The sequence below is a fragment of the Condylura cristata genome, unplaced genomic scaffold (genome assembly GCF_000260355.1).
Source record: "Condylura cristata isolate star-nosed mole 26May11 unplaced genomic scaffold, ConCri1.0 scaffold00027, whole genome shotgun sequence".
Classification (NCBI taxonomy): domain Eukaryota; kingdom Metazoa; phylum Chordata; class Mammalia; order Eulipotyphla; family Talpidae; genus Condylura; species Condylura cristata.
This window is the reverse complement of record NW_004567128.1, coordinates 28,406,554-28,422,301: the sequence shown is the minus strand read 5'-3', so window position 1 is coordinate 28,422,301 and position 15,748 is coordinate 28,406,554. Positions and strand designations below refer to the sequence as shown.

The window sequence follows — 15,748 nt, the reverse complement described above, 5'->3', positions numbered from 1 at the left end:
GGGGATTACAAGTGAGATGGAACAAAATGATGTAAAGATAAACTGTTATAAAATAAAATAAATAAATAAAAAAAACACACTGCTGAGGTGAACAGAGCGGGGAGCCAGAAGTCTGCTATAGCCAATGTGGATCACCTCTCTGGCTGGGGATTGAACTTAGGCCACAATGGTGACTGGAAATAGTTTCATAGTGCTGAGACTTAACCCCTTGTGCCACCAGGAAAGTCATAAATTAGATAGTCTTACATAGTAAGGCACTATAGGAATTTTAACACCAGATCTACAAGTTCCATCTTTGAATTTTTTTATCGGTAATGCAGTGATTATTTAAAGATTAATTAGTGAAGAATTGTCATCTTCATTATGTGAATAATGGTTTTGTGTGAGGTATAGGGATGTGCATATTTACTAAGCAAACTTGGGAAGTAAGGGGGGAGGGCAACACAGGAAGGGATGAGGCACTTAGTGAAGTGTCCAAAAATTCAGGTCCAACTGATGAGAAGGTTTTGGGGATGTTGGCAAGGAGGAAGGGAAGGTTAGAGGCCCAGTCAGTTGTGAGCTGACTTTGCATTTGGAGAAGAGCCTCCATTATCTGCCAGCCAGCTTGCATCAGGTACACAGAGAATAAATGTTAAATCAATGCACCAATGAGCCCATACATTAATTTTTGTAAAGCTTAGTGTACGCCAAACAGCCTGCAAGTATTTATCATAAATTATCTGTAACCCTCATAACAACCCTAGCAGACAGGTATCATGACCCCCATTTGACAGGTCAGGAAAACTGAGATTCAGAGAGGCGATGTCCTTTGCCCACATCCAAAGCCGAGTCTTTATGATTCCAGAAGTCATTTATCCATGGGAACAGATCTAATATCCACCGATGTACTCATTCATCCATCGAAGATATATTAAGCACCTACTAACTACCACAACGACCTAGAATAACAACTACTTCGGATGACAGAGTAAGCGAGGCGTTCCCAAGAAGACCAGCTGGGCGGATGTATGTACTATGGGTACCAAAAGGGTGGAGTTTCTAATGCCCAGTTCCAAAATAGTACCTGCCTAGGCCTTAGAGTTATAGCTTGGCTGACAAGACGCGGTTTGACTGAAGTTGGAGCGAGGTCTTCAGGGCAGCTATTGTGAGCTCTAGCCGAGAGGTGGCGTGGTTCCACAGCTTGAAGTATGGCCTGGAGTTCCTAGGCGCTCCCACAGGCCATTGACGCGCAAGCGCAGAGAGCCCAAGGATCAGTTTAATAGCTTGCGGAGGAATCAGTTGCGAAGAGAGGGCGTGGATCAATAAATTACCTCTCTCTGATTTGCTCCAGTCTCTGAAGGAGTGGCCTAGCTGGCCTCCTCGGAAAGAGGGCCGACCGAATCCAGGTTTCCCCTCCGCGTCGGAGGCGTGGCTTAGGGCTGGGCCTCAAGCCACCTCTCGGCCATTGGTCGTTTCACTCATAGGGCGTGGCCCGGAGAGCCGTCCATCCTCCGTGTGGTCACTTCCTGTGGAGTTTCCCCAGCCCAGGAGGAGGGGAAAGAGGACTAGGCGGGGGGAGGGAGGGGAGGGCGGTCGTCCGGGGTTAGGTTGGGGGAGTTGTTGGTCCGTTCAGGGCGGGGGATGACTCACGGCCCATCCCATCTCCCCGACGCCTCCCGCCCGCGCACAGCTCGCTCCATGGCTTAGCGGAGGAGGAGGCGGTGGTGAGCGGGGTGGGGGGGGAAAGGGGGACTCTTATTTTGTTAGGGGGGTCGGGCCGAGGCCCGACCGGCCTGGCAGGGCTCGCCCGGGGCCGAGCGTCATGTCTCATGCAGCCGAGCCAGCTCGGGACAGCGTAGAGGCCAGCGCAGAGGGCCCTCGAGCCGTGTTCGTGCTGTTGGAGGAGCGCAGTCCGGCCGACTCGGCCCAGCTGCTCAGGTGCGGAGCCGCCTGGGGCCGGTGGCGCTGACTGGGACTCCCGGGAGCCTGATCCGGGGGCAGCGGGGTTCCGCGACTGGGATTGGAGGCGCTTGGCCTAGGCTTGGAGGACGTTGGGGTGCCCGTCTTGGGGGTGCGCCTGAGGAATCCGGCGATGGCCTGCTTGGACTGGAGGCTTAAAGGAGTCTTGAAAGTGCATTAAGGGAGGCCTACTTCATATTGGAAGGGGGCCTTGACTGGATCTAGAGGGACAGATTATGTTGTTTCTAGAAAGTGGTCTAAGGTAGCTGAGCTTGGCAATTAGCACTCTAATTAGGACTGAATTTGGGGTCTGTGAGTCAGGCATAAAGGGGATGAATTGAGGGGCGCTGGGTAGGTAAGGCACTGATTTTAAAGGAATCCTGGACTTTCTACCTCAGTGTCAAAGAAGGGTGCTGTCTTGGGAGATTGGTGACTCCCAGTGGCCGGTTGCTGAAAGCTGTTTGGGGTTAACATTATAACTGGAGGGATTTGGGGAGTATCTTAGATATACTGCGTGGGACTCGCCTTGTGAGTGTATGTGAGTAAGCAAGAGAAGCAGCATTCATCAAAACTTGACCAAAATGATCTCTTCACCCCTGCCCACCCACCCAGCTATGTCAGATCCCAGGAATATTGGAGAAAACTCCACACGCGCAAAAGGTCTTGAATGGGAGACAGGCAGGCAGACAGGCAATGGATCTGGCGCTACCTCTGCTCAGAGAAGGCCTCCGACCTTATTTGGGAACCCAGAGGAGGGACTTATTCCTGCTGCCACCTGCCCTAGCCTCTCAGTGCTGCCCACCCCTTACACACACACACACACACACACACACACACACACACACACACACACACACACAAGGACAGGCACGCACATGTACACGACTTTTTTAAATCACTCTTAGTTTGTCTCTCAGGCTCTGGAGATAATCTTGAATCTTTCCCTAGAGATGCAATAAGTGCTACATGCATCATCCCTGCTTAGGTGGGTCTTCTCTGGCCTCTCACTTCCACCAGAGTGTTCTTTGGAAGCCCTGGCCCTTCCTGTCCACATCCTGCCCACCTCAGCACCTGTCTCTTCCATCTTCTGTGCGGCAGTGTGTGTCCCGCAAGGGGGCTTTGCCCACTTTTTGCCTGGCATTTTGCTGAGCTAAGTAGCTCCCTGAGCTTCCTCTTCCTGACTTCCTGGGTGGTTTTAGGGCCCCATCTGAGGGTGAGGAAAGGAAGGAAGAAGGATCTTTGGGGAGGGGAGAGAATTCTTGTCAAGTGAAGTCAGCTATATCCTCTCAGGTTTCTAAATCTTTGAATTCATTGATGCATGTGTGTCCGCCCGCGCCCCCTACTCACGAGGGCCTTGCACCTAGCATGGGAGAGTTGAGCAGGAGCCTTTCTGAATATGGTTCACCATCTTCTAGTGTCTTTATAACAGCGTAGATCATCACAGAAGTGGGGGTAATTGAAAGGGAGGGGTGCACATGGCTTCTTGTTTTGTGTGTCAATGGGTGTTAGTCTTGGAGGTGTTTGTGTGTGCATGTGCATTTTGAGCTATCAAAAACCAGAGCTCTGGGCAGTCTCCTTTGGCTAAGTATAAAGTGATAAGAGTTTCACTTACCCAAACTCTCCCGTTAATCCTGATTTTTCCATATTATTTTGGGCTGTGTTTTAGCATCCCAAGAACTCTGGGGGGAGGAGCTCATCTGCAAAAAGGTGAATCCCTCTGAAAAGTGAATCCTTGACCCCAGTTCTCTTTGTGATACATTCAATCTGTGTTACAATAGGCTGTTTTGCTGAGGGATGCCCCTACCGTGCTGTTCTGTGTGGACAAAGGTGGGCTCACATTCAGCTGCCAGGAAAACTGTAGGGGGTGTGGGGGCTGGGAGGACTCTGGATGCAAAGTCAGGAATCCTGCAAAGTGAATCTTTAGTCCTAAATTCTTCGTACTTTCTCTCAAATCCAGGTTGTTATCCTTAAGTGTTAGAGTGAGGAGTCAGGATACAGGCACACTTCTTACTTTGTAACTTAAGGGACTAAGAGTGACACTAGGAGAGAGGAGAGAGGGGTGTGGGTATAGAAGACAAGGGAATTTCTGGTGGTCTCCCCTGCAGAGTGGCAGATTAGGAGGGATATCCTCAGTTCCTGTTATCCTCTCTCCTGGTGCCCTCCCCCTCTCCCCGCCCCCTCCAATGAGGTCTCCATTCTATCACTGACCACCACCCCGACCTCCCCCAACCCTCAGCCTAAGCTCTCTACTTCCGGAATCCGGCATTGTTGCAGACATCGAACTAGAAAACGTTCTTGATCCAGACAGCTTCTACGAGCTCAAGAGTCAACCCCTACCACTCCGCTCCAGGTAGGTCTCCTGTCTTACACCTCTCCCAATCCCTCAGATCCCTTCAGCCCGATTTCAGGCAATGGCCTTCAGGACCAGCCCAACCCATTATCTCACCGACCTGTATTTTCCAGATAATAAAATTAGGGGCTCTGAAAAAAGCATTTCAAACAGTAGAGCAGGTGGCCAAACTAGGATATCAGTAACTCTGAGGTTACCCCCCACTTTCCCTCCCACCCTCCTGCTGCACACCCTTTCATATATTAATATTGCTGCATGTCCGGAGTGCCCAGAGATGGGGTGTGGCCTTCGGGAGCTGCCACCCCCAGGTGGGGTGGAGTGCCCACAACCCCTGTTCACACCCTCCCTCAGCCAACTCTTCCACCTCCAGCCCTTGCTGGTCGCCTCTCTCCCCAGGCTCATTAGTCCAAATGTGCTGAGTCATCGGCCTGGGCTCTAGGAAGAGGGGAGGGGACCTGGAAGAGGGGCAGGAAGAGAGGATTGTGAAATCTCTGAGATTTTCAAGACTGACTAGCTCCTGGGACCAGAGGCCCTGGCAGGGGAGGAAGAAGGGCCTGGGGTTGCCCACGTGGCCTGATGTCTACCCTAGGAGCTCGGGCAGCAGCTCTAACCCTAGTTGAATATCTGAATCTGCTGCCCCAACTTCCATTCTGCCTCCTTCCGCTCCTTAATTAGAATAACACCCCCCCACAGCTGAACAATGGCATCTCTACTCTAGGAACCAGCCCGGTTCTAGGCTTACCCTTAAGGACTGAGGGCTGGGTCCAGATTGAGTTCCATATCTTCCCCCATCTGACCTTGACTCCTGAGGGTTAAGGCCAGCCAGGACTGCATCCTGTGTCTCTCCTATCACTCTGATCTCTGAAGGCAGAGACCAGGCTTGTTCCTACTGCCCCCCCACCAGATTGAGACCCCCCTAAAGGCTGGGTTTAGATTTGGTTCCAGTGTCTACCCCATCAGACCTTGACCCCAGAGGGCAGGGACCAGGCCTGGTTCTTGTACAATCTCCTGCATTAGACTCTGACCCTGAGGGCTGCGACCAGCCAAGCCAGGTTCCCGTGTTTCTCCTAACAGACTGTGGCTCTGAAGGCAGAGAACAGCCTGGTTCCTGTGTCTACTCCATCAATTACACTGTGACCCTTAGGCCTGGGATGAAACTTTTAGCTTACCTGTGGCCCCCATATTTCCCATTCCACAGCCTCCCAATATCACTCCAGGCCACACCAGCCACCCCAGCTACACTCTCTGCATCTTCTGCAGGGGGCTCCGGGACCCCTGCCATGTCATCATCATCTTCATCGCGGGTCTTGCTGCGGCAGCAGCTAATGCGGGCCCAGGCCCAGGAGCAGGAGAGGCGTGAGCGTCGGGAACAGGCTGCAGCCTCTCCCTTCCCCAGCCCTGCACCTGCCTCTCCTGCCATCTCTGTGGTGGGCGTCTCTGCTGGGGGCCACACATTGGGCCGTCCTCCCCCTGCTCAAGTGCCCCGGGAGGTACTCAAGGTAAGGTGACATCCAGAGGCCCTGGGACAGGGCTCCTGGTGGCCTTTTGAATCAGGTTTGTGGGGGGGAGGGCAGGTCCCAGGTATTGTGCTAATGTTCCATTGTGCTTAGAGTTTTTCGGGTGTTCTTGTTTAGTTGCGAGGGGTTCTTAACAGGCTGTAGGATGTCTTGATGTGCCAGAGGGGGTCATGAGGGTCCTGTGAAGTAGCTTTGTTGGAATAGTACCTTGGATGTGCAATGCACATGGGGTTCTTTGGCCATTGAGTTGTCTTAGAAAGCACTTGTAGCCCCAGGTCTGTTAGATAGTGTCGGAGACCAGGGGGATCTCTTGGGGATCATAACAAGGGATCAAAACTGAGGGATTCTACCAGCCCTGGGTGGATCTTGGGAGTTATGAGGTATTTCTGGGAAAGGGACTTTGGGTCCTGGGGGAGACTTTCAGTATGTTGGGGTAGAAGGGTTCTCAGATTCTGGACCCGGCTTGCTGAGTCTAGGAGCAGGTGACCTGTTAGCCTTAGGGTCAGGCTGGGCCCAGAGTCACCTCTCAGAACCCTATTCTGCCATGTCTCATTTCCCTCATATACAGGTACAGACCCATCTGGAGAACCCAACACGCTACCACCTCCAGCAGGCACGCCGGCAGCAGGTGAAACAGTACCTGTCTACCACACTTGGGCCCAAACTGGCTTCCCAGGCCCTCACCCCACCACCAGGGGCTGCTAGTGCCCAGCCGCTCCCTGCCCCTGAAGCTGCCCATGCCACTGGCCCCACAGGCAGCGCTCCCAACAGCCCCATGGCACTGCTCACCATTGGGTCCAGCTCAGAGAAGGAGGTGAGTGGCTTGAGATAACCTTGTGATGCCCCCTGTGTCCAGCTTCTTCTACCCCTCTTCCACACTTTCCTCTTCCCTCAGATTGATGATGTCATTGATGAGATCATCAGCCTGGAGTCCAGTTACAATGACGAGATGCTCAGCTATCTGCCTGGAGGTACCACAGGGCTGCAGCTGCCTAGCACGGTAAGGCCCTGAGGTGGGGCGCTCTGACAGTCAGAACATCGCTCACCACTGAGGCTACACCCGGGCTGGCTGTGTGTACAAAGCCCATGCCTTGGAGAGGGAGGGAGGCCATGTGATAAGAATGGGGCATAACCGATGTCCTAGGGCCTTATGCTGAAACCTTGTAGATTTTTACACATACCAGTAGGGACTTCATGGAGTTTTCATGACACACCAAGGCTCTGTGGGAGGAAGGACCGAGAGGTGGAACCCTGTAGCAATTTAAATGCGTCAGGAGATTTAGGTCATTGAAACATAATCAGACCATGAAGTGAATAAAACATGTCAAAAGTCTCAAAACATTGTGTGGTTGCACCTTGAGGCGTTGGAAGTATATCCTGTGTCTTACAGCGAATTCATGCCAAAAGGCTGTAGAGAGTGGACAAAACTTTCTAGAGTATAAGATAAACCAATCAGTTGGCACATTCTGGCCCTGGAACATGCTAGGAGGTTCATAACTTGCTTGAAGATATGCCAAGTGGCTATAGTTTTGCTTTTCCAGCTTAAGAGGATAGAAGCATGTATAAAATCATTATTCATTTATCTGAACTTTTTATTTATTTAGACATAACTAGATGTTGGGGTGTTATGTTAAATGGATCCATCAGACTGGCAGGAAGCTCATCAAGAGGTGGGACTGATTATTCTGGATAAGTGTGTTGCCCTAGAGTATGTCCAGGAGAGGAAGCAGTCTGGGCTGACATAGGAGCAGGGCTTATTGGGTAGCTGCATAGCAAATCTTAAGAGATCAAATGTGCAGGAAGGTCCTAGTGTCAGGACCTTGGGGCATGGCAGCTAGAGACCATAAGATGGTACTAGGAAATTATAGCAAAGGCCTGGAGAATGGGCTGGTAACTCTCCAGAAGGCCAGACTTTGGATTGTCATGTTGCCATGCCAATTTCCCGAGGTGCGAGAATAGGCTGGTGCGCTCCAAGAATGTTGAGCTGGAATGCATACTAGGCAAGGCTGAGGGCCTGCAGTGTCACAGTAGAGCTGAACGGGGCTTTTCCAGCTTTGCTTCTCAGCCAGCACTGGGTTTGAGAAGGTTTCAGCGGCTCTTGAGAGTTTTGAGGAGCAGTGGGGGTGTGCTAAACAGGCCCAGTGGGCTCCAGCCCTGGGCAGCATAGATTCATGTGACCCTGACCTCCCTGTTGGGTCACCATGTAAAACTCCTGCAAAGGAGAGGGAAGGGCTTCCATTGCTGAGTCAGCTGATCTTTGCATCAGCAGGTCCATCTCTGGAGTACTTGAGGGTGGGAAACCTGATGCTGAGAAGGGGCGGGGCCTAATCATCATCTCCCTGCCTTTCTGCCCCAGCTGCCTGTGTCAGGGAGTCTGCTCGATGTATACAGCAGTCAGGGTGTGACCACGCCAGCCATCACCGTCAGCAACTCCTGCCCTGCTGAGCTGCCTAACATCAAACGGGAGATCTCTGGTAGGGACCAGAATATTGCTTTTTTTTTTCAAGATGTATTTATGTTTGCATAGAAGAACTGGGGTATAGGCCAGAGGAGCGGGGTGGGGGTAGGGTTGAAAGGTTTCACCAGAGACAGAGTGGGGAGCAGAACAGGCAGATCAACGAAGTACACTGCTGAGGGGAGCAGCGGGCAGGTCAGGAGAGGTCTGCCATGCCGTGTGGGGCAGCTCCCTGGCCAGGGATCAAACTCAGGCCATAGCTGAGAGAACCCGTAGGCCACCAGGGAGGTTCAGGGCCAGCCTCAGCCCTGTGTGTCTATCCTGTCCCTCTGGGTGTACCTGGTTGTGGAGTCGGGGTATAAGCAGACAGAAACTTTGCCTTCCTGATCCACATGGTCCATCACTCTGCCTTTATCTCATTTTCTCCCATCTTGGGTTTAACAAATGGCCTGCGCTGCAGTGACTTAGAAATGGTAAAAAAGAGTGGCACTTTTTAAAAGTCACCACCCTTGCATACACCCCTGACGCCTGCCTCAGCAGCTCTAGAGGGGGTACTGCATCTTCCCTGTGTAGAGGCCCTGACCACTCTCACTTTCTTCCAGAGACTGAGGCCAAGGCCCTTTTGAAGGAACGGCAGAAGAAAGACAATCACAACCTAAGTGAGTGAGCGTGCGTGGGCCCTTGTCATCAAGCCTTGCAGCCCTGCTTTGCCCTGGGCCTTGGCCTTCCTTGGGAGGTTTCTCCCACCAGACTGCACCCCCTGGCTTTTCCTCTTCTTGCCGGACCCCATAATAACTCTTTCTCATTCTTTCTCTTTCCCACCTCCAAAGTTGAGCGTCGCAGGCGATTCAACATTAACGACAGGATCAAGGAGCTGGGTACTCTCATTCCCAAGTCCAGTGACCCGTGAGTGGGCCCGAGACCAGTGGAAGGTGGGGGGCAGGGGGCCCTGTTCCCATCTAAAGTTGTTCCTGTGTGGGGACTGCCCAGGCAGCTGCTCCCCCAGCCTTTGCCCACACCCAGCTTGCCTCACCCCAAGCAGAACTATAGTTCTCTACCGTATCTGCACCTCAAATTTGAGGCACATGACATCATCGCCCATGCGCCTCCTCTGCTCCCTATATGTCACTCTGCTTTCTCTGCATTTGGTATTGCCTTGATTGATTCAAGAAATGCATGGGCTGGTCCTGTGTGCCAGGTACCATGCAAGGTCCTGCAGATAGGACAAGAGGGAAGAAAACAAGATACCCTAAGCTCATTCATGACCATGCTGTTTTAGTGGCTCCGACAGCACACAGACAAATAAGTAAAATCCACAAGATCAAGAGTGATGCGGAGAAGGTGTGGACAAATGATGGAGCGTGTAGGAAAGGGTTAGGATTTGGAGGAAGGACAATGAGGGTGGGGCTGGCCTCAGCTGACCAGAGGACACATGAATGAAGACCCTAACAAGGGGAGACAGGAGCTATCTGGGTGTCCACAGTGAAGCGTGTTCAGGCAAGGGCGTGGCCAGGCCACAGGCCTTGAGACAGCAGTGATCTGGGAGCATTGAGAAGCCAGTGTGGCCGTAGCGAAATGAAGCAGGAGCAGTGAGGGGGCAGATCAGACAGGGCTTCCTGGTGCCTTCAGGTGTGATGGCGCACCACTGGAAGGTTCTAGGTAAGGGCGGAGGGGTGTTTCATCTGAGCTCTCCATCCCCTTGATGACCCCCACCTTACTTTCTAGACATGTGGTGGGGTGCTTTATTTCCCTGGTGCACTCCCCCTCAGCTCCTCAGCAATTCCATAAGCACCACCCCCTCCTTTCCCTCCCTTGGGCCCCACAGGGAGATGCGCTGGAACAAGGGCACCATCCTGAAGGCCTCTGTGGATTACATCCGCAAGTTGCAGAAGGAGCAGCAGCGTTCCAAAGACCTGGAGAGCCGGCAGAGATCCCTGGAGCAAGCCAACCGCAGCCTGCAGCTCCGAATTCAGGTCTGGAAGGAGGAGGTGGTGGCAGGGGTGAGGGGGGCTTCCTGGAGGCAGAGGCAGAGGAAGGGCAGGCCAGGATTTCCCCTCCTGGCATGTTTGGGGGATCTCCAGACTTCCTGACTCACGGTGATGGTGATGATGATGTTAAATAGTAATCATAACATTGACAAGAGTAATAACGAACATTGGCTAATGTACAGTGTTTTATCTTGTGCCATGCGCTGTGACAAGAGCTTAATCTCTCTGTACTGACAACAGCCCACAAGAGACAGGGAGTATTCTCATACCTGGTTCACAGATTGGAACTCTTGAGGCTCAGAGATGAGAAGCGATTTGTTTAGTGACACAATTAGGGAGTGGCAGAGGCTGAATTTGAACTCAGGCATCCTGCCTGCCTACCCTTTAACCATTATAGTCCTCTGCCTCTGAGGGAGTCTGAACTCCATCTTATCCCACCCTCACCCCCTACTTTGCAGGAGCTAGAACTGCAGGCCCAGATCCATGGTCTGCCGGTTCCTCCCACCCCAGGGCTGCTCTCCCTGGCCACGACTTCAGCCTCTGACAACCTCAAGCCAGAGCAGCTGGACGTTGAGGAGGAGGGCAGGCCAGGCGCAGCAACGTTTCATGCAGGGGGGGGACCTGCCCAGAGTGCTCCCCATCAGCAGCCCCCAGCACCACCCTCAGATGCCCTTCTGGACCTGCACTTTCCCAGCGACCACCTGGGGGAGCTGGGGGACCCCTTTCACCTGGGGCTGGAGGACATTCTGATGGAGGAGGAGGAAGGGGTGGTGGGGGGACTGTCGGGGGGCGCTCTGTCCCCTCTCCGTGCTGCCTCCGACCCCCTGCTCTCTTCGGTTTCCCCCGCTGTCTCCAAGGCCAGCAGCCGCCGCAGCAGCTTCAGCATGGAGGAGGAGTCCTGATCAGGCCTCACCCCTTCCCTGGGATTACCCCCACCCAGGAAAGGAGGCTACACCAGGATGAGGCCCCGCCTTTCCCCCCCACCCTCCCATGAGACTGCCCTGCCCAGGTGTTCTGGGGGAAGAGATATAATGAGACCCACCCCTGTAAACTGTTGAGGAGGAGTCAGATGAGGCCCACCCCTTCCCCACTCAGGAACAGCCATGCTCAGCTCCTTTCAGGCCAGGGGAAGGTAGTGAGATCTGGGCCCAGTCTCTGGAGATCACAACCTCACCCCCTGTCCTGTGGGACCTGCCTTTGCCCAGGTGAGGGAAGGAGACAGGGTGAGGCATGCCTCCATCCCCTCTGGACTGCCCTGGTTAGTTCTGGGATAAAGAGGTATCAGAGCTGTGCCGTTCCATCCCCTCCTGGAACTGCCAGTCTAGTCCGTCATGGCCAAGAAGAGGAGTTAAGATGATAGAGGTCCCACCCTAGGGGATTAAGCCCTGCACCTTCCCCATGAACCCTGCCCTGCCCAGGCAAGGAACAGAAGTGAGGGTGAGTTCCTTCATCTGGGAACTCAGCCCTGGCCTTGCAATGGAAGAGTCCAGCCCCTCCCCTTCCCTGTGTCTTGTGCAGGAGCAGCCCCGCACAGGTATGTCAGGCTTGGAGGAACCCTACAACCAGGCTGTCAAGCGGGGATCACAGCCTTGTCCCCTAGCAACATCCCATTCAAGCATTCCACACCGCAGGGAGGAGAGGTACTTGCGCTCCCCTGCCTTAACCTGGGACCAACTTGACCTAACCTAGGGGGCTCTGAGCCGACCTTGCCCTTGGAGAAGGGGGCAGATTTTGAAATCTTGTGGGTTGACATTCCAGACCTGCATCAGGAGTGCGAATCTTAAGGCAAGCGCACTGCCTCCTTCCTTAAAGGAGTTTGGTGAGGGGTTGGGGATCAAGGAGTACTGAGTGTAGGTGCCCCCAGAATAGTACCCCAGTACTCTTTCAACATGTAAAGAAATAGGAGGAATGAAGGGGTCATTCTGGGGATTTCCCCAGCCCAGGATAAAATGGAAGCCTGTCTGACCAAGGTGGAACCTTAGAAGGAGGATTATAATGGAATTTGTACCCTCTCTTTTGCTTATCTGATTTTTTTATTGACACCCCCCCCCCACCCACCCAGAAGCTAGGTCACCTCCAATCTCCGAGCACAACCCAATTCTCCATTTGGAGAAATCCTTTCCACGTCAGAATTACCAAGAGACACTCCCTACCTATGCCCACCCCCTCCTACCACACACACCCAAAGTGGTCAGCCTTGGATCATTGGGGTAACCCCCAAGGAGGGTGTACTAAGGGGACTGTAGGTTTGTGATTAAATAAATGCTAGGCGTGTTTGATGCGCTTTTAACTTTGGCAAAGTCTCCTGTCCTTGCTTTTGACTGCAGTGAGCATGGCCAATGAGACAAGGGAGAAAGGCTCTTAGAAGAGAAGTTGGAGAGGGACAGCTAAAAGAACTTAGCTAGAAGGGAAGGGCTGTTGAAGAAAAATAACGCGTAAGCCAATGAGTTCTTAACCGCCTTCCAGCACTAACGTTTGTGTTTCATCCCATGTATTATTCTAAGGAATATTCAAGAAAGTACTGATTCTTATCCCCATTTCATATTTGAAGAAACCAAGGAATAGAAAATTTAAGTAACTATGTTAAGTCATATAGTGGTAAAATGATGAAGGGCTAAATGATAATATTAGATGGGTGACTGCTTTGGTTTGGAAAATGTCTCAGAGGGCAGAGGCAGCAAAAGAGATTCTTCTAGCCAGTTCATTTTTGAAAATGACCAGGAAGCACAATTGACCCTTAGCTCATGCATGGGTTAAGGGCATCGACCCCTAGCAGTTAAAATGCCAAGTAACTTAGTCAGCCCTCGGTATCTATCCATGGATTCTGGGTGCTGGGATTCAACCAACTGATATCCGTGTTTGGTTGAATCCATGAATGGGAGGCCCTCATAGGAAAGAAAACAACCCATGTGTAAGTGGACCCTGCAGTGCAGACCCATGTTGCTCAAGGGTCAGATGTATTGAGGGTATCTTCTGGCAGCCATGGGAGCTCTTTCATGTGATGGAAAAGGCCAAAGACAAAAACCATGAAGGTAGAGGAATAGGTAATCATCTCAGTTTGGAACAGATGTTGACATTTGCAGGAAATTGAAATGGAGATGAATAATTATGAGTATCTTCTTGAAGGTTGTGGGGAGGGAAATATGATCCTGGAATCCTTAAACACACTCTGACTCCTAGGACAGGCATCGGGCCTGCCTCTGTCTTCCCAGCAGACTGGCCACCACATAGGATACCCTCTTTCTTTCTATTACATTGTGACCCCAAGGTTTGGTTGTTGAGTTTTTGCCACCAGGCTGGGGGCTTCCTGTAATCTTTTTCCCTCCTCAAATTTGCTATAGTCTTTATATAAAGTGATGCTCAGAAATGGTTTTGTAAGTCTGTATTCTGAAATAATCACAGACTTACAGAAGGGTGGCAAAATAGTTAGCTTTCCCATACCCATCACCCAAATCCCCCTAATGTTAATATCTTCTTACATGACCATGACACATTGATCAAATACTAAGAAAAGACCATTGGCACAATAGCAGGAACTCAACTTCAGACTTCATTTGGATTTCACTGTTTTCTCCCATGAATATCTTTTTCTGTTATAGGATACAGGGATACTGTATTATCTTTTTGTGTGTTACAAGTTACCACAAACTTTGTGTCTAGAAACAGCACACATTCATTAAATCTGAGCTTTTGAGAAGCAAGAATCCAGGATGACTCAGCTGGGTCCTCCACTCCAGTGGCTCTCATGAAAGTGCTATTTGAAAAAGTATCTGGAGGGATGGAGGACATATTTGGAAACAGTACTGGGAAGGGGTACCCTGAGCTCCCACTGTTTTGGGTAAGATCCAGTCCTCTGCAGGCTATTGAATGGAGGACCTCAGTTCTTGTTCTTTGTGTCTTCCCATATGGTAGCTTACTGCATGGTAGTTTGCTCCATCAAAGCCAACAAGAGAGTCTGCTAGCAAAATGGAAATTGCAATCTTTCATAATCCAATGGAAGTGAGATCCCCTCCACGTCCAGGCATTTTGTTAAAATCAAGTGACTTTGGGGAGAAGAATTACACAAGACCATGAATATCAGTAAGTTAGGAACCAGTAGGGGGAGCCATCTTCGAACTTACCTACCACAGATCCTACTACTTGCATTTTGCTGTCCTATCTTCTTGGTCTCCTGATAGTTTCTCAGTCTGTCCACTGAGAGGCCTAGGTGTGCAAGAAGCAATGAACACATGTAATACCCAGATCTAGTTTTCTAAATGCTGTTCTCCAATGAAAGCAAACAGGACTGCTTAAAGAAATGGCTGATTTTAAAGGCTGTGGTGGGGAAGTACAAAGTGTGCCTGTAGTAGCACCAATGCCAGAAAGCAAGGAAGTACTAGAATTAAAGAAAAAAAGGGAACATCTCAAGGGTATGGAAGTCAACCCTAAAGAGTTCCCAGTGGCTAAAGTTGAAAATTTTGAGCAAAAAAAAAAAAAGATAGTATTGGATTACAATCCAAAAAATGAAAAATATCCATAACTCTATACTTAAATGACATGTGATATGATTGAATAAATTAATGTTGGAGAGCAGACAATTTCTCTGTGTTAACAACTTGAAATAATGTAGAAAGAATGAGTGAAATAGAAAAATGCCATTAAAAAGCCATGGTAATAATTGCTACAAATCTGAGCCACTAAATGACAAAATAAATGAGTAAAACTTAATTTAACAAAATTATACAGCCTAAAGTATCACCTCCAAAATGTTTATTAAATATTTGACCCTCCTCCTAAGAGTTGGAACTTAATTCCCCTCCTCTTTCTCTAGCCTCTGATCTGAACTTGGTGACTTTGTTATAAGAGTGATGAAATTGAAAAGTAGTAACATTGCAGTAGAAAAAAACTAACAGAAACCTTAATCAAGAGATTAACATTAGCATCACCAATAAGATGCATTACCTTCATGGTCCCCTAGTGTAATGTAATGAGAAGGGCATTTCACCTCTATAACATTCTTCCCCCCAAAGCTATTACCTCAGTGTAATCATGAGAAGAAAGCAGAGAAATCCAAATTGAGGGACATCCTGCAATGTATTTAACCAATATTCTTTAAGTGTCAAGGTCTCAAAAAACAAGGAAAGATCAGTTGCATATTCAAGCAGTCATTTTTGTCTCCATCTGTCCATTCTGGCTTTCTTTTTTGGCCATGAGATGATGGAAACCAGTGTCATCATTCTATAGGTACTTTAACAAGGCTACCTACCTGGTATCCTCTACACTCTGCTGGACAGAGTGTTATGGTTGAAAGAAAGCTGGGAGTTTGGATTGTGCCTTCTCTCAGTCTGGATCAGTTTCAGGACCTTCCTGTAGTGAATTTGCAGCCTAGGCGGAAAATAGCAGTTAGAGCTAAGCTGGGAAAGGGGGGGGGGGGTCAGATTTCCGGGCTGCTGGGACTTCAGTCTAGTAGGCATGACACTAGAGAAGGAGCTTTGTAGAGGCAGACGTCTAGAAAGCACCG

At 50.5% G+C, this 15,748-nt stretch overlaps 1 protein-coding gene across 2 annotated transcripts; it reads left to right on the top strand.

The window, feature by feature from the left end:
- Positions 1-1,569: 1,569 nt before the first annotated feature.
- TFE3 (transcription factor binding to IGHM enhancer 3) lies at positions 1,570-12,542 on the top strand. Of its 2 annotated transcripts, XM_004690024.2 has the most exons (10): positions 1,570-1,917; positions 4,175-4,288; positions 5,487-5,787; positions 6,374-6,619; positions 6,701-6,805; positions 8,162-8,279; positions 8,863-8,919; positions 9,091-9,166; positions 10,086-10,233; positions 10,707-12,542. In XM_004690024.2, exons 1-10 carry the CDS (start codon positions 1,802-1,804, stop codon positions 11,148-11,150), a joined length of 1,725 nt encoding a protein of 574 aa, XP_004690081.1. In that variant the 5' UTR covers positions 1,570-1,801; the 3' UTR covers positions 11,151-12,542. The 2 variants fall into 2 exon arrangements, with proteins under 2 accessions (XP_004690081.1, XP_012585784.1); XM_012730330.1 differs by lacking the exon at positions 1,570-1,917 and having other exon boundaries at positions 4,207-4,288; positions 5,549-5,787.
- Positions 12,543-15,748: the final 3,206 nt, after the last annotated feature.